We start from the raw sequence: 22,819 nt of genomic DNA on the forward strand, positions 1-22,819 counted from the left end.
AGCATAGACATTCCCTGACCCAAAGTAGTAGGCCAACGGGGACGATAGAACTCTAAAACAATAGAGGACAGGTGGGGACACATCAGTACTAAAAAACAAGGAGGATGCAGTTATAATGAGCAGCAGAGTTAGAGTGGCAGCCAAGGCATCTTGACCCACAGAAAGTTATGGAAACAGTTAATAGAAACTGGTATATCTAGAGATAAAGTAGATGGGCAGCCAACCTGGGTACTTTTCAGTTATTACCAAGGTATAGCTTCCTTCCATGGGGGAAAAGCAGAAGTGGACTCATTTAACATGACCCACTGGGGAAAACTGTGCTTGCTACCCCACAACTCTGTAGGCTCCACCGGATTAAAGGTCCTGGTTCTCAGGGCAACTCTATCAGGGGGCTAAAGATTCCCATAGAACTTCAGGTCCTGCTGCTGCCTGGACATTTGGGGCAGGGAGAAGAGAGTCACCGTCCTGGTGGAAATACTTGACCTTGATCATCAGGACGAGATAGAGCTGATATTATACGATGGGAGCAGGAAGGAATAACTACCTCGATGCCTCTTAGGTCTGGGTCATACCACCAAGTAGGCCACCGAGACTAGCAGGGGTGGCTGCTGAAGCTGCAGAGATTATAGAATTTATAATGAAAGAGGGAGATGATGAGTATCAGTTGTGGTTCAAGACCAGCTGGAGTGGCAGGGGCTATAATTTATTCTACTAACCAAACCCTTCTAAGTTTTCCAGAATCCTGCAAGGCCTGCTCCCCGAAATTTAAATGAAGAAGTGGGTCCCAGGGATGGAATGTGGAACACACGGGGCTGTGCCAGCTTCAAGGGTTTCTCTTCATGGAAGGATTTTCCCAGCTCCTGAGAGTGTTCCTCTACTACTGAGTGCCACGGCACCCCCGAGGACTCCCTTCCTGGGGTGGACTACACCCAGAGACTGGTGGTGGCCGGCTAGGAAGGCCCAGCCATTTTCAGCCCGCCAAGGTCAGAGGAGCTATTTATGTTCTGGGCACCCCCGTGGGGGTGGCCCGGCTGGGGCTTTGTGGGGTCTGCATCAGAGCTTGCTTCCTCCCTCTTGCTGATATGCTTTCTCCCCCAGCTCCCACAAGGACTGAGCCCTAATGGAAACACGGCTTGCTCAACTCCATCCCAGCATCCGCTTCTGGGGAACACAGCCTGCAAGGCCAGCCTCGCAAGTGCTCAGTGCTCTCCATCCTACTCCTCTTTTTCGCTCTGTCCAGGTTTTTCCCACTCTCTGAAAGTTCCTTAATGTCAGGCCACCTGGTTTTGTGAAAGGCCTAGCGTATCTGTTTTCGATAACAAAAGAACTCTGCAGAGGATATTCGATTTTGTGGAATAGTAATTGCTTCTTCACCCTCTGCCATTCTGGCTTATGAAAGGTTTCATGGGAACGCTCTACTTTCAGGTAGTAGGGGAACCTGTGTTCCCTCTGAGAGAACACTCCACCCCAGTCTTACATCTACATCGAAGTTTGAGACTCCTATTTCCTTCCATCGTTTGTTATTTTCCTGAAGTATTCCAGCATCAAGTCAATGTCCAAAATGAACACATCTTCCTTCTTGTAACCTGCTAACGTCTGATAATGACATATCTATTCCCTTAAATCCTTTCCCATGGTCCATCTACAGTATTTTAAGCTCATAATCTTGCTGTTACTCTTAATCTCTCACACCTCTGTAGGGCTTCAAATAGCTGACCTTTTTTTTTTTTTTTGCCATAATCCCTCAGGCCCCTACCCTCACTTGTCTGGAGGGAGCTTGCCTGTCTTGTGCACGGCTGCCCCCCTCATCCTCCAGCGCATGCTCTAAACAGAGTAGGCCCTCAGCAATTGTTTTTTGGAAAGGATAGTGATTGCAAGAGCTCCAGAGCAGAGTTTTATGCTGGCATTCTCGTCTTCCCAAACTGTCTGTTTGCGGCGACCACTCTGATTCCGTGATGTTTTGGGGATTTCCCTATTTCCCTAAGGATAAGAGTCAGATTCCTTGGATAGGGTCCAAGCTTCTCAGAGCTTTGCAGTATCTGAATTGATTCTCCCCTGATTGCTCATTTGTTCCAAAGGCAAATCATCTGCTCTTAGCAGCGTCCCTCTGCTCAGTACAGAAAGGGGTGACTTGGTCCTGACTCAGACTCTCCTCAAGCTGACCCATAAAGTCCCCCTACCAGCTGAAACTCTTCCTCCCCTTGAATCTGACTCCTCCTCCTCTCTTTCAGCCAGCCACCTTTTCCCCATCTGAACTCCTGTAAATGCACCCTTCATTATCATATCGCAAATATATGAGCAAACATTTTCAGTGTCTACTATGTTCCAGGCACTAAGCTGGATACCAAGGATATGGAAAAGAGAGACACATTTTTCTGTTCTCAGGGAGTCCTGTAGAGGGAGTAGGTACATAAATGAGGGCAGTGGAACTTGAAGGGAAATATCTGCACCGGGTATAAAACAGGTAATCCGGTTTCAGGAGAATCAGAAAGACAATGCAAAGGAAGAGACATCTGAGTTTTCTCTTGAAAAACAAGCAGATGGTCATTAGAATTGTGCTGGTAGGACAGGGTTGTGGGGTGTGTGTTCTGGACCGAAGGGGCATGCTCCATAGAGGCGGTGAAAAATGGAGTAGCAGACTGTCCTGTGGGCGAAGGAGGACATGAAAAGCAGAGTCTGATGAGCAAAAAGGTTGGAAATGTTTGTTGCGCCCAGATCTTGGGCGATCTCGTGGGGCATTCCAAAGAATCTGGATTTTATCTTGTGGGCAGTGAGGAAGGACTATCACAGAAGATATTTTAAGTAAGCGAGCAACATGATCGAATCTGAGTTGTAGGATGTTCACACAATAGCATATTATGATTTCACTTTCAAAAATATAAATCTAGGGGCACCTGGGTGGCTCAGTGGTTGAGCGCCTGCCTTGGGCTCAGTGCATGATCTTGGGGTCCTGGGACCAAGTTTCACCTTGCGCTCCCTGCAGGGAGCCTGCTTCTCCCTCTGCCTGTGGCTCTGCCTCTATCTCCATGTCTCTCATGAATAAATAAATAAATTCTTTAAAAAAAAATCTAGGGTCCAGAAGTAAGAAAACCGGTTGTTTGAGGACAGCGACTTGCATATAATAGGGGATGAAAAAGGATTTGTTTTCTCTTTGTTCTATTGCCAGTAAAAGGTTGCCTTAATTCAGCATTATCAGACAGGTAAGCATGTATCTGCTCTATGTGTACACAAATATTCTAAACAGCAAATCACACAGAGTCTGCTTTAAGCAAAGCAGAAACAAAAATACTACTAATCAGGTGTACTGCAGGATACTACTTGCAAGAGATTGGATTTGTCTTTGTCAAAACATCCTCCCAAATTTCATTTGAATAGGGAGTTCCTCTCTGGCCCTCATATTTGTTTACATATCATTTTTTGATGAAGGAGTTGAATAGTTGAAGAAGAAAAATGTCAGCAGGGGCTCCGCTTAGGGATCAATCATAATAAAGTTAACACATCTTTGAGATGATAATGTAAGAAGCCATTCACAGGAACTGGTTTCGGGACTCTGTTACACAGAGGGAGGGAGGTATTCCTGCATGTTTTGTGACAGCTCAGCATATAAGAACAAAGGATTTACACAAAATGCGAAAGAATGCAACAGTAAATACAACTTAGAAACCGGTTTTACTCTGCTGCAAACAAATGGACAAGATATTGTACAATATATAATAAAAAGTACAGCATAATACAAGTGCCACTAATAAAAGAAACTTAAGGATAAGACTTAAAAATGCTTATTTGTGATATATATATATACACACTGCAATAAAAAGCCACAATAAATACACGAATTTCCATGTCATTCATAATAAATACTGAAAATATAAATACAGAAGACTACATCTAATATGAATAAATTATTACAACATAAGGTCCAGGTTAAGTTCTGTTGAATATTATTGTAGCTTATTTTATATACCCTTTGGCATCTTTGATGTTATAACTTATACACAAGAGAAATCAATCTAGAAACTGTGTGACACACAATATGACGTTTTAGTGTAAAGTGATTGTATGTATGAACTGTTGTTTGATTTTCTTCCCTTTCAACCTTTCTGAGTGATTAAATTGAACATAACAGTAAGAAAATGTCTACTGAAATACTGTTGAAATTGAGTAAAAGTAATAACAGAACTAAAAGATAAAACCAATCACAATGTCAAAAAAATGTTACAGTGAGTTTATATCACTAAGGTTTTAAATTACTTTTTTTTTTTTTTTTGCCAGCAAAAAGGCAAACAAAAAACCAAACCAAACTAAACAAAAAACACTCTCAAAAGACTTCCCTTGTGTAAAGACCATTCCCAATGTCTGAATGGTTCAACATAGACTGAACGATAACACTCAAGTCCTTTGGATTATTTGATCTACCATTACATTCAGCTCACCCGATTTCACCAGAATTTGCAAATGCTCCAAATTTCTATGGCAGCTGGAAAGTGGAGACACAGTTGACATCTAAGACTATGATCAAGATAAAGATACTGCGAAAGGTGCCATTTGTCTATGCAACCGATTATACATATATATTTTAAATGGGGAAAATGCATTTTTGACCAATGTCAAATGACCTTTTCCTATCAAATTGATATACCCTGTGACATTGAGGGAAACACATTGAAATAACAAAGTGCCATTTTCTGCATTAACAGGCATTAACCAGTACATATGTATTAATAGTTCTATCTTAAGAGGCTATTACACCAGAAATGCAATAAACTAAAATGAAAGCAGATCAACTTTACTAAGACACAATAAAGGCTGAGGTTCTTAGGAACAGAGTTGTAATCTACAGGTTTTTAAAATTTTTTAACTATGTCTGTACTGTAAATGTCTAGCATTTATTTTACATCAAACACTTTTGAAACATGTTTCACAAACTACGCCTCAGACTTATTTCCATAGAGGTGTCTAGAGTCAATTAAAACATGGGCCAAATTATTCAACATTCTTTACATAAACATTCTATAGTTTTTTTTTTTTTTAAAGCAAATAAGGGTTACTTCCCCTCGTGTTGTTTGTGGGAGACAACCACACTGAGGTGGCTGTCATTTCACAAGAGCATCCGAGTTGGGGAGATAAGCAGCCATATTTAGATTGAAAAAAATCCCATAGAGAAAGGAAACATTGATTTCAGGAGTGCTCCTCATCTTCCAGTTATTTCTGACTCTGAGTTGGAAGCAACTCTGAGCAAACAGAAAATGCTCTGAAAGCTGCAGGGGGTGCTTGGGTCAAGTGATATACTCAGGAAAAAAAAAAAAAAAAAAGTCACCATCCTCCCAGACTCCTCCCTTCGATTTCAGGCCTTGTCAAGATGACAAATTTTTAAATCATTCTGCTGATCCCTGAGAAGGCAGGCAGCCATTGTTTAAATAACATGGGGACAAAGACTGGGATCAAATGGTGGCTGAGTAATTCTCTGGAGTCATTTTGTTCCACAGCAGACTCTCCAAAGCTAAGTCACATCTTCCCCAGCAGGAGTGGAAAAGCTTGAGATTCTCATTTGTCATTTTAGAGTAAAGAAAGATTAATGAGAAGGTACTTATTTGGAAGGAAGAAGATAGAAAATGCTCACTTTATGTAATTGTAACTTCTCAGAAAACTGAGCAAATCAAGTCACTTGATCCTAACTCTGATGTCTTTCACTGGGGATCTGCAACAGTCACTTCTCTTGACATTAACTCCTGACATTACAGCAGCAGTGAACACAAACAAAAAAATAAAAATGAAAACGAAAATGAAAACCACCGTCATATTTATTGAAAGCAGGTTATGTTATTGAGCATGATCTCAATACTCACACCTTTCTACAAAGTCTGATTTCTTAGGAGACTTATGGAGTCATCAGATACAATAAGCATCAAAGAAAGGGGAAACCCAATGTCCTTTGAGTCTGCCAGGACAATGGTCCAAATCACCACAACTGTTGCCAGGTGCCTGGCCCACAAAGACTGGCCAAGATATTTTCTTATTGTGAGAAAAACCTAACAGAGCTGGATTGTGTTGCCAAGGAAACCGCTTTCCCTAGAGATGTTAAGAATAGATGGGTATCTATCCTGTTGGGCATGCCTGAATGACAGTCCTCCCTGGAGATAGATGGATGAGCCAGATGACCTCTGGAGATCTCTTCTAGTCTCAGGACTATAAAATTTGAAGAATACACAAGAATCTCAAACTTTTCATTATTCACACACAGTTGGCCATTGTGAGTATCCTTGAAAAGATTAAACTAGTCTAAGATACCCGTTTGGCATGACTAGCGTCTAATGAATCAAGATTCAGAGCATAACCTTTGGCAGAGGACCCTATTTGATTGTGGTACAAAGGAAATAACTGTGCCAACTACTAAAATTTAAAGTCTATCAAGTTCAGATATTATTTGGGTATCATTAAAGCATCCAAGGATCAACACTTGATTAAAAAAACCCAATGGCCTCAGGCAATTTATTTCTTAGGCTTAGATATTTAGGTTTCTCCTTTTTAGGAGAATTCAGGTTTTGATTTTATTTCCTTCCTTCCTTTTCTTTTATATTTAAATAAAATTTCAATAAATAAATAAATTTCAAATTCCTTTGAATTTGTTTTAAAGATGGGTGGCTTTCTTTAGGGCTAAGGGGAAAAGCCTACTGACAAACATAAAAAACTGGATAAACAAAACCGGATAAATTATGTTACAAAGTTTAACATTTTAATCTAATTTTAATAGGTTTCCTATGTAGAGACAACAACAAAACCATATTTGTAGGACACATCCCTGACAATGGGGTTTCTGGTCTTACATAGCCTGGCAGTAACACTTTATAAAGATCTCTGGTGATAGAAGCTCCTAGATAATTTTTAAAGAGATATTTTCTAAATCAATTTCCTTCCAAATACTTATTTTTAAATAACTTTTAAGATATCCCCAAGCAGATAAAGATATTAGGAGAAAGCCAAAGTAGAAGAAAAGGCATACCTTATAAAACAGATATTCTAAAATTGCAATTAAAACCATTCAATCAGGCCACATAAATCACTTAGACAAAGGCAAGGCTAATTTCTACCATAAATTTATCTTCTCCTAAATCCTTCAAATCAATATACATTATCTTAAAATATTGAAATGGCCTCATACATGTCACTAAAATGAAAGTTATTGAACTGACTTGATTATCACCATGGTAATGAGTAACGCGAAGAAAGGAATGTCATCATTAGCACATGAAATGCAAATATTGCCCAAAATAAATTCTTTCTTATTCTCTTGAAACTTTAGTTCTGCCAACAACTTATGAGATAAAATAAAATGACACACTAAAGTTGGCTTTTCTTGACTTATAAGCAAGTGTAAAGTAGCCAATAAGAAACAATTACCCTGTATAGTGATATATTTATCACAAGTGAAAGAAAGCAGTCAACAACATGACTTAAATCTTTGAAATTACTTCATTTTCCATGAACGTAACATGTACCTGCGTTTACTCAAATCCTAGGCTATGTGTTAATTAGGTTACAATAATTGCCTATAAAGGATGAACTGGTTTAGGCTTTGAATCTGGTTGTATTCATTCGCCTTCCTGCTTCCAATAATCCTATCTGAATCACTACTGTCAGAGATCAATACCCAAGGCATTCCATGTATTCTCCAGACAGCGCAGGGTTAGACTAACTGCAGGACAACTCACCAGGTAAAACCCAGGACATATCAAGCTTTTGAGTTTGAATTTCTGATAAGAAAGAAAATAAACCAAACCCCCCCCCCCCCACCTGCACTGGTTGGTCGGAAGGGGGTCTCATAGTCTAGTTTGAAAGCTGAAAGGAGTTGAAGTAAAACTTAGAAGTGACTATTTTAAAAAGTCACATTAAATATGCAGATTTGACAGGTAAAATATTAAAGAGCTCTTTTATTTCCATATTCATCACTTTTGACAATAGTCTGTCAGTCACTTTAATATAAAATGTGTCTAAATCTTAAAAATAGTTTCTTTAGCATGTTGTAGCTCAGTGTTTTTTTTATTTCTTAAAGCAAGCATCAAATGATTTTTAGAGAGTTAGACATAATCGATGTGGATGGTGGGCAGCAGATGTGAGCACCAACTGGGCTCTGAGTTTCCACATTGTCACCGCCCCTTCTAGGTTTCAGGCTGCCATTTGTGAATCTGGTTTTCCTGGTGAAAATTCTAGTCGTTCAGCTCTGCTGAAACTTTATGGTTCCCAGGAGACACTACCACTTATTACGCTTATATTCCATCCTCACTCCACCCTGACACTTCCATAATTTTAGTGGGCTTTTAAATTGCTGATATTCAGTTAAATTAAGTCAATTAGATTCTTTAATGCTACAGAAAACATCTGTTGAGCTGTGCTATTTGTGCAAAGCTGTGGTATTTGGCTTAGGCATTTAAGTTACTTGAGCACAAGTTAGCAGATCTCAGAAAGAATAATGTAATCAGAAGTTGCAAATTTGTGTTAGAACTGAGAGTGATTAAGGCTTTAAACTTTCCAAGTCCATGTGGTAAGAATACCCAGATAGTCGTGGTTTCAAGTGACAGTCAAGCCTTGCCAAAGCAAGAAGGTACTTTCCACTTAAGGTTGGTATTTTATATACTGACTACAGTAATAACAGTCTAAACTCTCTGCAAGAGAATAAGGAGCAGATGCCATTTTTAATGAGAAAGGTGAAGTCATTTTTGGAGAAATAGAAGGCTTCCTGGCACCTTTTAAAAAAGCAGTCTCTATCTGACTTCTGAGAATGTCCATCTTCCACCTGCTAATTTGGTGGCTTTGTGACCCCATCGAAAAGTGAAGTGGCCAGAATGACCTCTGTTTTCTATAGGCTACAAGGCAATGCCTTTGGAACTTGGAACTATGGTTTTGCTAATTTTTTAGGCTGTTTATAAATAGAAGTAAGAGTGATTATGTTGCACATCATTGTTTTAAAGTTTTCCTGAAATGTTTCCTGGTTTATATATGAGTCAACCAGCTTTTGAAACTATCTGGTAGGAGTTTGCTAGTATAAATTTAGCATCACTTATATAGATCTAATGCTGCAGAAGCAAGTAGCTGAAAATCTCTTTTTCATTCGATTCAGTTCCTCTAGCTGAGTCTAGATTTAATTCAGAGATTTTGGATGGGGGAGAGGGAAAAAAGAGCATCCAGTTAATCCCATTGATTTGGGAAAAGGAAGTATCTTTTTAGTTATAGTTTGCATATAATTAGGCAATAATTATATCACTTTTTCTAATATCATGTTACAAAATCGCCAGTTAAAAGAATTAGAGTGAGGCTTGATTATTTCATGCTGCTCCTCTTCATCATCACATTCCCTTAGAATATATAGTGTTTTATCTCTTTTTATCGCTTAGACCACTTCCTCTAATAGAGTAGGTGTTTCATAAATATTTGTTGATAGAGTTGATACTTCGTAAATTCTTAATATCAAGACCAAAGAAATATAAACTTGTGCAATATCAGAAGTTCAATCAAAGAAACAATGAGATATCCATTTATAGGCAATAAATCATGATGTATTTCCCTATTTAATGATAACCAAACCAGAATTTTGCCTAAATGACAGCTACTAGAATGTAAAAATATAAAGAACATAATCACTTACAATCTCTTTGCTTCTTGATTATTTTGTGGCCAAGGTTTCTGTATTCCATAGAGGTTTTTTAAGGAGGGGCCATATATCATTGTGAAGATCTTCCGACTCTAATAATATTAATTTCACGTTTTATATGTGGCTGGCACACTGAGGAAAATAGTTTTATCACAAAGAAAAGGTTGACTTTTCGAAAGTAACCATATTATTCAGTTAAGAAAAGACATGAGTCGAACAAATTTTACTAATGTCTTAATAACCAATGATTAAATGATGGGGGGGGGGGAACTTAAGTAAATCTCTTTTGTTGACTTCTTTCTCCCAAAGGAAACCTAGAATGACAAAGGAAATGCAAGCTGCCCCAGCCTCTTTACTTGCAAATCAATCTGGCCTAGATTATAACTGGGACTGGAGTCCCAATAAAAAGTATAGGGCTGGTGCTAAAACAACAGAGACCAGAGCATGAAGCTTTGCCATTGACAGTGAATGATGAAAAAGCTGTGTGTCAGAAAAAGACAATAATTTGGTTAGGTATACTGTGGGGGCAATACAACAGCTACAGGTCAGGTGTCACTGTGTCTCAGTATAAAGATCTTAGGTATCCCAACTGGCTGCATCTAGCTTGATCCCCATTTCAAAAAGCTCAGAAAAACTGTAGCGCTCTCCTGGCATGTGGGCAGTTTCTGTTGAATAGAAGGGCTATTTAACTGGGAAAAAAAAGTCAGATGGAACACTGTGCTCTCTTAGCTTTTCTGGGAAATGAAGTAACAATGAAATGAATCCATCATTAATATTATTTGCAACTTTGACCCAACATTTTTAAACTATAGCCTTACAAATTATCATCTCCTTTTCTCAACCTTATTTTTTGATCATAAAACCCAGTCAAATCCTAGGGTGGGGAAAAAACAGTGTTCATTATTGGCCACTGCCTAAAATCTGTCATCCTCCAGTGTGTGACATGCATCGTGTGTGTGTGTGTGTGTGTGTGTTACAGTGGTGTTTTAATAGGTAATTTGTGCATGTAGTTTGTGGGAGATGCTAGGGGTTAGGTTATCTATACAAAAATTTGGTCTGGAATTCATGCTTGGAAGGTTAATCCTTCTGTGCACAGTGACTTTCAACCCCAATTGCACAAATAGCTGAAAAAGCTCTCATTTTTCTGTTTGCCTGTTTTAGGTGCAGCATCCTTTTGGAAATGAAGCTACAAAACAGAGACCTTGCCAAACAAAGAAGTAGGCGTCAACCTCCTTGTGAATGTAAAGCTGAACCAAATTAAATCTCTCTCCTTTCAGAAACTGGACTGACATTCTATCCTTCAACGTCGCCCCAGCCAGAGTCGCCTCTTCCCCACTCTGCCACAGTCCATGTTCCGAGAATATGCTGACCGCTTCACAAGTGAATACGTCGAGGGCTTGTAATGGTCCAGCAAATATGGCACATGTGATCTTTTCACACGCCTACATGGAGGAACAGAAGCCTCTTGTCATTTTTCTTTGGGCCTCTGCTCTTTAGATTGTATTGGTAAGGGAAACAATTTTGGAAATCCAGCACTAAAAAGTGTAACTTAGTAAACAATATGAGCTACACTACCTAGATCTGAGCAAAACCCCAATCGGGTTAACCCAAAGGGCTTATCATTCAAAAGTAACATCCCTGCCCTCATCACTGCGACTTCCATAAGGACAAACCCAAAGCTCCTTTAATGTTAATATTCACGGTTAGAAATTTGGCCCCGGGGAGCGGGGTAGAGACAGGGCAGGAACCAACTGCACAGTGGAAGAGCTGCCGAGTGAACATGTTTTCCCCAAATCAAGTTTTAGTAGAAACTTTTCCACTGGAGGACTTTCTCTAGATCAAACATTTTTTAGTTCAATTAAATAAAATAGTATTTTTTAAGGAATCGAGATCTACAATATATTTATATCCATATTTCTAAACAATCTAAGTCTAAAAGACATAAAAATTAGCGATGCAGTCACTGAATAGCAAGGCATGTCCACATTTCAAAGAGGCATAAAGTGTGAAATGATATAACAACGGAAGGTCAAAAATATGAAACGGACTCAGCGTAGTCATATCGCGTGGGTGGGTGGGGGGGAAGAAGATAGAACATACCATTGAGTCACCTAAATTAATTTACAGGAAAACGGGATCTTAGAAGTCCTCCGAGGAACCAAGTAGAGATAATCTAAAGGTGGGGAGTGCATGTTTTATTTCTATCTGTCCCCTTTAACAAGAGAACGTGAGGTAATTCGAAAAGTATTCAATGCATTCTGGACTGTTCTGCTAATTGTCCCAGGCAAGAGAAATCAAAATGCTTCAGAAAAGTAAGGCCTAGTTGAGTATTTGGGTAGAGGCCCCCCCTTCAATCAATCAGCTAGTCACTAAAAGGAAATCTCCTTCTATACTCGTTTTGTAGAGATGGATTGATCACGCTGTAGAAAAGGCTGGTAGCTGAGGATGTGTCTCTTCCACGTTTCCTCTGCCTCTGCTTTTACCGAGTTAGGTCTTCAGAGTGGCGAAGGAAAAAAAAAAAGGTCATTTTTCCTTCATAAAGTATCATTGGATGATTCCTCTATAGTAATTATATGAACCTTATAATAGTTACAGATTTAAAAATTTTTTTTTTTTTCTTTTTTTTAAATTTTTCATCTCAAAGAGTTCTCAGTCCCCACCCCTCACAAGGTACCACGAAGGGGCACTAAAGTGCATTTGGATGTAGGGGAGTAGAGTTTAAAGGTGCTGTCCGAGCTAAGAACCAAGATGATGCTGTTTAAAAAAGAAAGGCAATTCCTTCTACCTCCATCTCTGGAGTCAACTGAGAGAGGGCAGTGACTGGACCCTCACCGGAGGATTGTCCTAACTCTTAACTTTAGAGAAAACTGTGTAAGGACCTGCACATATAGACTCATTTATTTGTCCAAAATAGCAAAAATAGGCCTATTTCACCCTTAAGAAAGTATTTGCAAATCTGATCAGTCATGATCATAAAAACGTGAATGGATTCCAGATGCAATCCATGTGGGCATGCTCGGTGGTACTAACTATGCATCTTCAGCTTAAAAGAACATGCTGCTGTTCATTTTCATCAAAACGTGACTTCTAACTACCATAAATAAAATACACATGGAACGATTAAATCTTTTTTTTTTCTTACAATAGGTACTTTTACATTTAAAAAGTCACCATCATCTTCAGATTTATCGAAAATTAGGACTCTACATCTTATTATTTCCCAGTCTTAAGTTAACAATCTTGCACAGGCCCGATAATCCAAAACTTGGAGCTCTGATCTACACAGCTTGGCAGGTTTCACACAGTTTGACAGGTAGGCAACTGTGAGATAGGCTTTTTTTTTTTTTTTTTAAATTAGCATTTTTCTATCAAAAGGGTCTGAAATCTTTTAAAATCCTCATAGAGACTGTATTTGTGCAAAGCCACCGACACGTAGCTAGAAAGGAGAGAACAAAATACAGTCTGGAAGATTCGCCGCGGTCCGGGGGGGTTCTTGGTCCTCAGCTTGCAGAACCGCGGGCCGGGTGGATGCAAGGGGGTGGGGCGCCTCGAAGGAGGGCGGGGCGGGGCGGGGCCGGCCCGGGGGGGCGGGGGGCGGGGGGTCGCGGGGCGCCTACACGGGGACCGTCTCCACCACGGGGGACGTGATGCACTCGTCGTGCAGTCTGCTCTTGTCGGCCAGACTCAAAGGCTTCTCCGCGGGGTGCTCGGGGAGGTGGCCGTCCCCGTGCAACGGGGACACGAACCCTTCCGGGGGGGGCCCCTTCAAGTACGAGTGGAATTCCACCTGCGGGTGGCTGGGCCTGCGGTCGGGGTACAGGCTGGTGCAGGGCACGCCGCCGTCGTCGGCCGACGAGCAGCACACGATGACCGAGGGGCTGGCGGCCGGGTAGTGGGGGGGCCCGTAGGCCTCCTCGGCCTGCCGGGCGTAGTCGGCGAACTGCTCGGGCGTCATGCTGTAAGGCACCAGCGAGAGGGCCCCGGCCTTCCCGGGCTCCCGGGCGGAGTAGCCGTCGGCGGCCGGGCCGGGCGGCCCCGGGACGTGGCTGTCTATTTGGTAGTAGAGGGTGGAGGAGCTGGCGTAGAAGGACGCGCCCTTGGCCGGGCCCTCGTGCACCGCGCCGCCGTCGGAGTAGCACAGGACCGACGGCAGAGGCACCACCTCGGCGTGCGCGCCCAGGCCGTCCACGAAGCTGTCCCCTTTGTCGTCGTCGTCCTCGTCCTCCTCCTCCTCCTCGTCCTCGTCCTCCTCCTCCTCCTCCTCCTCCGACTCACTGGGCGCCAGGCTCTGGGTGCTCGAGTCGGTGACTCCGCTGCAGAAGCTGCTGCCGTCCTCCTCCTCCTCCTCCTCTTCCTCCTCCTCCTCCTCCTCTTCCTCCTCCTCCTCCTCCTCTCCTTGGCAGTCCAGCTCCTCGGCGGACTGCAGGTGCAGCACGGCGGCCTGCGGCTCGGCTTCGATCTCGAAATTGTCCGCGATGGAATATTCCACCGAGTGCGCCACGGGGCCCACGGCGCTGCCGTGCGCGCTCGCCTCCGCGTGGCAGCCGTTCAGCGCCGGGATCTGCTGCTCCCGGCTCTTCTCCAGTTCAAGTTTCATTATCGTGTGCAAAAAGTGAGTCCGGACACGGATGGGGTTAAACTCAATTCTACCTGCTGTGTTACTACATCCTTCTTTCGTGCAGCCGCACGGGAAAGACATTCGATCCACCTTGGAGGGAAGAACACAGTTAGCCCCGTGCCACGCCCCCCGGCCGACCCGCCCGCCCCTCCCCCGCGCCCCGGGGACCTGGGCTGCCGGACCCCAGCGGCGCCGCCACCAGCGACAGCCACCCCCCCGCACAGGCGCCCGGAGGGGAAGGGGAGCCTGCCAGCCCGAGAGGCAACCTGGCTGCAAGATCTGTACTCAAGAGAAAGGAGCCATGGCTGTCAGCGGGCGTGCGAGCTCATGGACCGACCCCCCCCCCCCCCGCCCCGCCTTCGTTCTCCGTTCCCCCCTCCTTCTCCATCCTGGTACTTTCCCTCCCGTCTTTTTTTTTTTTTTTTTTTTTCCCCTCGAGTCTTTTTAAAGCCTCTCCATTCCCCAAGCCCGGCTCACTCACATGCACAGGTTTTTTTTTTTTTTTTTTTTTTTTTTAGATTCTTTATTTATTCATGAGAGACACACACACACACGCACAGAGGCAGAGACACAGGCAGAGGGACAAGCAGGCTCCGTGCAGGAGCCCCGTGTGGGACTGGATCCCAGGATCCCGGGATCACGCCCTGAGCTGAAGACAGACACTCAACCATGAGTCACCCAGGCGTCCCTCATGCCCAGTTTTTTTTTTTTTTTTTTAATTTTTTTTTTCCTCATGCCCAGTTTTAAACCACACACGCTTACTGCCCCCATCCCTACCTACTATTTTTAATCAAAGTTATTTGACATTTTGCCTACCAGCCACACCCCCCGCTTCTTGGCTTACTCTAACATGAATTTTTCTGCCTGACGTGTCCATATGGACACCGCTTTGGATCATGCGGCCTGACAATTCGTCCTCGTTGTGTTTTCTTCTCATTTGTTTGGATCCTTGGTCCGTGGCGCCTGCGTGTGTCCTGCAGGACTGTGACGGTTGCACACATTTATGACTCTGACCGATGGACCCATGCATTTGGGGGGCCTGGCTCTCCCTTGCCCTTCTCCACTCCAGTAGGCCATAGGCCTCCCAGATTCAGTCTCCCAGAATCAGAGCGACTGGGCTCTGCTGACAGTGTCTGGGTTCACCAAGTGTCATGGGACTGAACTCGTCACTCAGGTGATAGGTGGTATTCCCAGCCATCCAAGGGCACCCCTTAGACATTTGCTAATTGCTGACTGCTACCGATTACCCTGCATGCACACCAGAGCACAGGCACCCACAAAGAGCCGCTTGCCACCTTATCCAGGCGCAGGGAGTTTCCTCTGCTCCAGAGAAGAGGGCAGACTCCAGCAGTCATCCTGGTTTCAGGAAAAAGTAGGGGCAGGGGGCGGACCCAGAATCTATAGCTGTTTTCTTACTCATGCATCCCTTTTCCAGAACTGTCCTCTCTTTCTGCCTGCCCGAGGGGCTGTCCTTGTCAAAAAAAGGCAAGTTTCCTCATAAAATAATAACACCTAACTAATCATGGAGTGTGAATCATAGAGATGTACGGGGGCTTGAGAATCACCTAGTCTGGGGGTTCGTAAACTCTCTTTCTCTTTTTTCTTTTTCTTTCTTCCCTTTTCCTTTTCCTTCTTTTTCTTGGTAAAGGGCCAGAGAATAAATATTTTAGGCTTTGTGGGCCATACAGCGTCTCTGGCGACTACTCATTGCTGTTGTGAAAGCATGGAAGCAGTCATGGGCAACACCACAACAGGCAAACAAAGAGACACAAAATGACTGGGCCTCACTAACGTGTTACTTACGGAGACAGGTGGCCGGCCAGATTTGTCCTGTGAGCTATAGCTTGCCAACCTCTGATCTAGTCCAGCCCTTTCATTTTTGGGATAAGCACACGGTGCCCAGAAAGTTGACCTGACTTGCCTATTTCACGTACCTGGCAGAAAGCAGAGCCAGGGGTCGAACTCCATTTTCTGAAGTCCCAGTCGCATAATTTTTCCACCAGTAGTGCCACCTCTAACCTCTCACCATCGTGTCCCCCACGGATGGACCAGAAGACACGATCTCACACGTCAGAGGTGTCATCATCTCTCTGAGTGCTTGTAAACCCCCCCAGAAGCGAGCACAATAAAGCGATCCAGGGGGAAGTCCTTCGGATGGGCTTAGCTACAGCTTGGGCTGCCTCTCACATCATCTCGTGCGTGTGTCAGCCTGTGGGCACACCCACAAACGTCCTTGACTCACTATTTCTCCCCGCTGGAACCCCAGGCCTGGCCTTGCTCCAGAGTGCCTTCCTGTGTGTGAGAAGCTTCTTTACCTGTCACAGGCGGGGTGCTGTAGGTGCTGTAGGAGGTGCCACCTCCGGAGTCCTCGACATGCAAAGCCTTACCTGACACTTGATGCCCGCCAGGCTGCAGGTACACGTTTCTGGATCACAGAACACTCGGCAGTCGCAGCCACAGTCCTCCCGCGACAGGCGGATGGCGCGCAGCTCATGCTTTTCTTCCACGTCAATCTTCTTCACCCCAGAGGCCCGCAGCAGCGCTCTCCTTTTCTTCGTCGGCAGCGGTTGCAGGAAGAAGTACTCGTCTACCTCGGTGTTGTCTAAATCAATATCATCATCCGAAATGTCATCCACGGTAAGGGTGCTAGCTTCTTCGGATTCCACTGTGCCATTCTTGGTCATCTGGAAGCACAAAGCGGCCAACAGACTTAGCGTCGGCGGGGCCCTCAAATCCCTACCCTTACCCTTGGCAGAACAAAACGGAGTCATAAAACACCACGTCCCCATAATCCATAGCGTTTGTGGGTCACTTTATTTCCTTTTCTCTTCCTCTTTGGAGAAGTCACGAGAAAGGGGGATCCCTGGGTGGCTCAGCGGTTTAGCGCCTGCCTTTGGCCCAGGGTGTGATCCTGGGGTCCCGGGATCGAGTCCCACGTTGGGCTCCTGGCATGGAGCCTGCCTCTCCCACTGCCTCTCTCTCTCTCTCTCTCTCTCTATCATAAATAAATAAAATCTAAAAAAAAAAAAAAAAAAAGTCACCAGAAAGAAAAAGGAAGACATCGAAATGAGAGGCTTTTAAATGTAATTGGGACTCTTAACCTCCTAATGCAAGGAGCCAGAGTCGTTAGAGTTGGTAGCCAGCAGGATGTGACAAAAGGCCAAAGGTTACAGCTGCCCATCAGTGAAAGCTATCTTTAGACTCAGTTCGCGATGGGCGGCTCTGATGGTGGAGTCAACGTGTCCTTGTTCCCAGGCGATAGCATCCTAGCAGAAGCCACTGCCGCCTAAATCAGCAAACTGTCCTTGAAATAACCACTCTGTCTCTTGGGCGCCAGCAAAGCCATGAACGAGGAAATAACATCGTGCTGCGCTGTGCTTTGGGGTCACAAACCTGGTTACCCTGCAGAACATTCCAAGAACGAGGCCTTGATATGGAGTAATCCGTCAGGTCAGGGTGCTACCAGAAAGGCAAGGAGGAGAGGGCAGGGCTGGCAGGCTCTTGCCAACCGACACCCAAGCAATAAACTCAACCGCCAAAGGGGCTCACGTGAACCTGTGCCCAAAGCACTGGCTCCTGCGTCATAGCTCATGTGGCTCGTCCATGGCTATGGCTCGTCTACTCCTAACTATTCTGCATCTACTGATATTTCTTTTCTAAATTAATTTCATCCATCAGTAAACCCTGAATCAGTATTTTACTTCTGTTGTACCAGCACTTTATTATGCTTCCTGCATAGAAAAGCACTCGGAAAAGAGGCATTTTCTCTATCAGCGAGAAATGTATCCGGAGAAGCAGCACACGAATAAATGCAGAAACTCCGCAAGGGCTTACTCCAAATACAGAAGCTACTTTGATTCTTTGATTTTAAATGTGTTACTTGACAAACTTTATTAGTTGTAATTATTACCATGCGATTTTTATTTTTTTATTTTTATTTTTTATTTTTTAATTTATTTATGATAGTCACACAGAGAGAGAGAGAGGCAGAGACACAGGCAGAGAGAGAAGCAGGCTCCATGCACCGGGAGCCAACGTGGGATTCGATCCCGGGTCTCCAGTATCGCACCCTGGGCCAAAGGCAGGCACCAAACTGCTGCGCCACCCAGGGATCCCACCATGCGATTTTTAAAAATTTACTTATTTGAGAGGGAAAGAGAAAGAGTCCATGGGCGAGGGTAAGAGTAGGGAAGCAGATTCCCATTTTGCAGGGATCCCCGAGATCGTGACCTGAGCTAAAGGCAGACACTTAACTGACTGAGCCACCCAGGTGCCCCCATGCTGTTTTTCATTTTAATAACGGTTCAGTTATTACACAGTTAAAATACTCTGATGACATCAGACACCATTCTTTTATCTTAGGAGAAGAAAGTCCATATGTATATAGACAAAAATACTTTTTATTGACCAAACCCCACAAACTCTGAATATGTTGGAAAACAAATAGATCACTGGTCCTTACCCTCAAGAAGAGGAAACAACACAGTAGCAAGTGTATATTTAAATATTTTACAGATGGACTCTGAACTTCATGTTCAAAAGCTACTAAATTATATATATTTTTTAAATATTTCAGAGCTTAGATCTGTGTTCAGGCAACAATGGGCCTTCCCCTTTATTGGGTTTTGCTTCTCAGTGTGATCTGCAGTGCATTTTCCTTGTTGGCATTTCTTTATGCTGTATTGGCTAAGCTGCTACCATGTTTCTGTGATGTCCAACTACTAGGATGTTACTTTGATTGCTTGCTGTTATCATTTTTGTTAAGAATTAATTTGCTGATAGAAGCATCTATCCGTGAAGATCTGATTTCCTAAGAAATTCACGTGTGCGATTGCCTAGCACATACTCAATCCTCCTCGATAGGTAAAGCTGCATTAACAAATAGGAGGCATTACCTTTCCCATCTTGTCACTTCTGTGGCATTTAGATTGGTTTTCATTAATTCCTGGCCTGTCTATGTGAACCTTGTCTGACTCCACAGCTCACGTAGAACACCTAGGACTTGGTGAGCACGATTCATTTTAATATTTCCTTCCTACTTAATCTCCATGTTCTATACTAATGCTCCCTCATGTAACTGGTAACATCACAAAACGACGAAAAGCCCTCCATTTTATATCAATAGGGTTTGATTTAAAAAAGAAAAAGACTGCTGTCTAACATATCAGTGCAAATAGTTAGGGGAATATGAATTACCAGTTGGCATCTAAAAATTTTAAAAGAAGCTTTCTCAAATAAGTTACAGAGATAGATGATGCTTATTCCAAATATAAGCGCTCTTAAAAATACAATCTTAGTCTCTTATTCTTATTCTTATCCCACATATTTAAATTACAACAAACAATTTCATTTCAAGATAAAAATTCAATTAAGAATCTAAAAGCTCTTCACTCAGAGCTACATACTGTTTTCACTCTTGTTTAGGAACCTGCAGGGGCCCTAATCTAGATTTCAAAATCTCACAAAATCTCTTCTAACATTGAAGAGATCTGGCAAGGTTTTCTCCTCACCTCTCCACTATCATCCTTGCCATTTTTTTAAAAAAAGTTTTTTTAATTTATTTTACTTGAGAGAGAGAGAGAGAGAGAGAGAGAGAATGTGCTTAAGCAGTGGAGGTGGGCAGGCAGAGGCAGAAGGAGAGAGACTCTCAAGCAGATACCCTGCTGAGCACCCCACTTGGGGCTTGATCTCATGACCCCGAGATCATGAAACCAAGAGTCAGATGCTTAGTGGACCGAGCCACCCAGGAGCTACTTATCTCTGCCATTTTTAATGAAGACTAGAAATATTTGAGTTCATCCTGGTCAGTTGCCTTTTCTCCCCTTCCTCAGTTTCTGGTGTGGTAAGCAGCCATTGAGAGATACTCTCTGCCTCCCCAGGCCCTCCTGTGGTCTGTGCCCATTTGTTTCTTTTAAATCCAAGCCACATACTATATGTTGGCAAATCGAACTCCAATAAAAGAATATACAAAAAAAAAAAAAAAACCCAACAAAAAAACCCCAGGCCAAACTTACTGAGTTTAAATGCTCTCTAAAATCGATGCATTACAGGAACACCTGGGTGGCTCAGATGGTTGCGTGCCTGCCTTTGCCTCAGGTCCTGGAATAGAGCCCCATGTCACGTCGGGCTCCCTGCTCAGTGGGGCGTCTGCCTCTCCTTCTCCCTCTGTCTCTTCCCCCCTTGCTCATGTGTATGCTCTCTTTCCCTCAAATGAATAAATACAATCTTTAAAATAAAATAAAAATGTTGAATTGCATAGATTATTTTCAAAAGCATCTTCTCATATTAGAGCAATGGGGAACAAAGTCAGTGAGCTCCCTATTTCGGGGCACAACTCCTGTCCATCATGCTCTCAAGACCTGGTGCAGAGAAGCCAGGGAGTCTTCAAGATTGCCTCGCCTACTTTTCCGGACCTATCACCCAGCTTCACAAGAGTATTCACTTTGTACATCTCTTTCCCCCCCAACCCCAACATTATTGAGACATAATTGACATATGACATTGTGTAAGCTTAAGAGGTGTGTTTTGATTTAATGCCCTTGGATATTGCATCATGATTACCACTAGCGTTAGCTGACATCTCCATCATAGCACATAATTCCCACTTCTTTTTTGTGATGGGAACATTTCAGATGGACTCTCTTGGCAACGGTCAAGTGTGAAACACAGAATTGTGAGCCACAATCACCGTGCTGTACATTAGATCTCCAGAACTTATTCATTTTACAACTGGAAATTTATAACCTTTGACCAACGTCTCCCCATTTCCCTTATTTTCCAGCTCCTGGCAACCACTGTTCTACTCTCTATTTCTGTGAGTTCTGCTTTTTTAGGTTCCACACAGAAGAGCTATCATACCGCATTCATCTTTATCTGTCTGACTTACTCCACTTAGCGTAATGCCCTCACGGTCCATCCATTTGTCGCAAACGGCAGGATATCCTTCCTTCTCACGGCTGGAGACGATTCCATTGCATATATAGAACATTTCTCTCTGTCAACAGGAGTGTTACCTTTAAATGTCTTTTCTCTATCTCAAAATAGATCCATTGAATTTTCAGGCTTTAGTTTATCGGATGCAGCCTCCTTATTTTATGCAGTAATGAGGCCCAGATTAACTGTGACCTCTCCAAAACACACTTCTAGAACCTAATTCCCTGACCCCTATGCTTTTCCCTGTATCTCAAAGTTCCACGTTTCTGATGGCAGGCAATGTCATGCTGGAATCCTTCTGTGGAATTAAACACGATGTATCTAAAAACCTCTTCTGTTCATTAAAAAAAATGCATACAGAGTAATGAGCACATTCAAAGGAATGCTTCTTTTTTGAGACAGAGACAAGACTATCTGTGACATGGACCATTTCTAGTTCTGCGCTCTTTCCCCAATGTAACGTTGCCTTTCCAAGAGCTAAGAAAAAACTTGCCAAAATGTGGCTTAATTACACTGTGGTAAACTACCGAATAATGCTGGCCCTGACCCCTGCTTTTGTTTCTGTGCACGTATGTGTGTAAAAAGAGAGGTTGGAGGTGAGGATGAAAGAGAAGTGGGAGTGAAGTGAGAGGAGATTAACAATACGAATAAGAGCAATTTTTGCTCGGTGCCCAGAGCTACTCTAAGCACTTTACCTACATTAACTCATTAAACATCACAAAAATCTCATTAGGTAGATATTAGCATTATACTCATTTAACTGATGATGAAACAGAGTCACTGGGTGGTAAATAACTTGTCCAAGATCACAAGCAGTAAGGGTGGGCACCAAGTCACGGCCTTAGATATCTGACTCTGCAGCATGTGCTCTTAATTGCCATGATAATACATATATATATGGCTTTTATATATTAAAATATGTTGAATAGCCTTTGTGTTTACTTTGTATACAAGTATTAGGTATGTCAGTGCACAAGATACAGGTGCTGATCTCAATGGATTAAAGAGGTGAGGAATCTAGTCATTTTAATCCAGTTCAAAGGGCTTTCCAAGCTGAGAATGAGCACAGGGCACCTAGAGGGGGTGCTGGTGTGGGGTGATGAAGAAGACTTCCACATGTAAACTTAACTCTGAAGACTGAGTAGCCGTGAGATGAACAAGTGCAGACAGAAGGATTTCACACTCAGCAACAATACAATTTCAAAGGTCTGACATGGAACAGAGCCTGGTGCTTTTATTGGCCTACAAATTATTCAGAGGACTGGACTTGTACAGGATCCCTTCCTGTCTTGGTCCATAAGCAAGGAACAAAAAGTAAATAAATAGTAGACCTCTAGGGAGTAGTTCCTCTGTTCCTCTGCCTTAGTCACCTTAGAGGTGATAAGTAATGACCTAACTCATGATTTGATTAAATAATCTTTATCTTATTTTAGATTTATCCCAAATTTGTGTACATTGATTTATATTATATTGGAAGGATCTTAAGGTCAAGGACTCTAGAGTGTGTGTGTGTGTTTGCATGTGTGTGCACATGTACATGTATTTGCTAGCTTTGTTCCAAGAATAATTAAGATGAGACTTAGTTCTTAAGTCACTGGGTAAACTTGTCCAGACTCATTCTA

General features: G+C 43.0%; 1 protein-coding gene across 4 annotated transcripts in view; it reads right to left on the reverse strand.

Moving 5' to 3' along the window:
- Positions 1 to 13,238: 13,238 nt before the first annotated feature.
- Positions 13,239 to 22,819, reverse strand: part of CSRNP3 (cysteine and serine rich nuclear protein 3) — a 189,606-nt gene continuing 180,025 nt past the window's right edge. For all 4 annotated transcript variants that reach the window (XM_072810974.1, XM_072810975.1, XM_072810976.1 and 1 more), the window contains 2 exons: positions 16,652 to 16,948; positions 13,239 to 14,354 (listed from right to left, as the gene is read on the reverse strand). In XM_072810974.1, coding sequence (XP_072667075.1) covers positions 13,260 to 14,354; positions 16,652 to 16,948 — 1,392 coding nt within the window. In that variant the 3' untranslated portion in view covers positions 13,239 to 13,259. The remainder of the gene's footprint in view (positions 14,355 to 16,651; positions 16,949 to 22,819) is intronic.

The sequence above is a fragment of the Canis lupus genome, chromosome 34 (genome assembly GCF_048164855.1).
Source record: "Canis lupus baileyi chromosome 34, mCanLup2.hap1, whole genome shotgun sequence".
Classification (NCBI taxonomy): domain Eukaryota; kingdom Metazoa; phylum Chordata; class Mammalia; order Carnivora; family Canidae; genus Canis; species Canis lupus.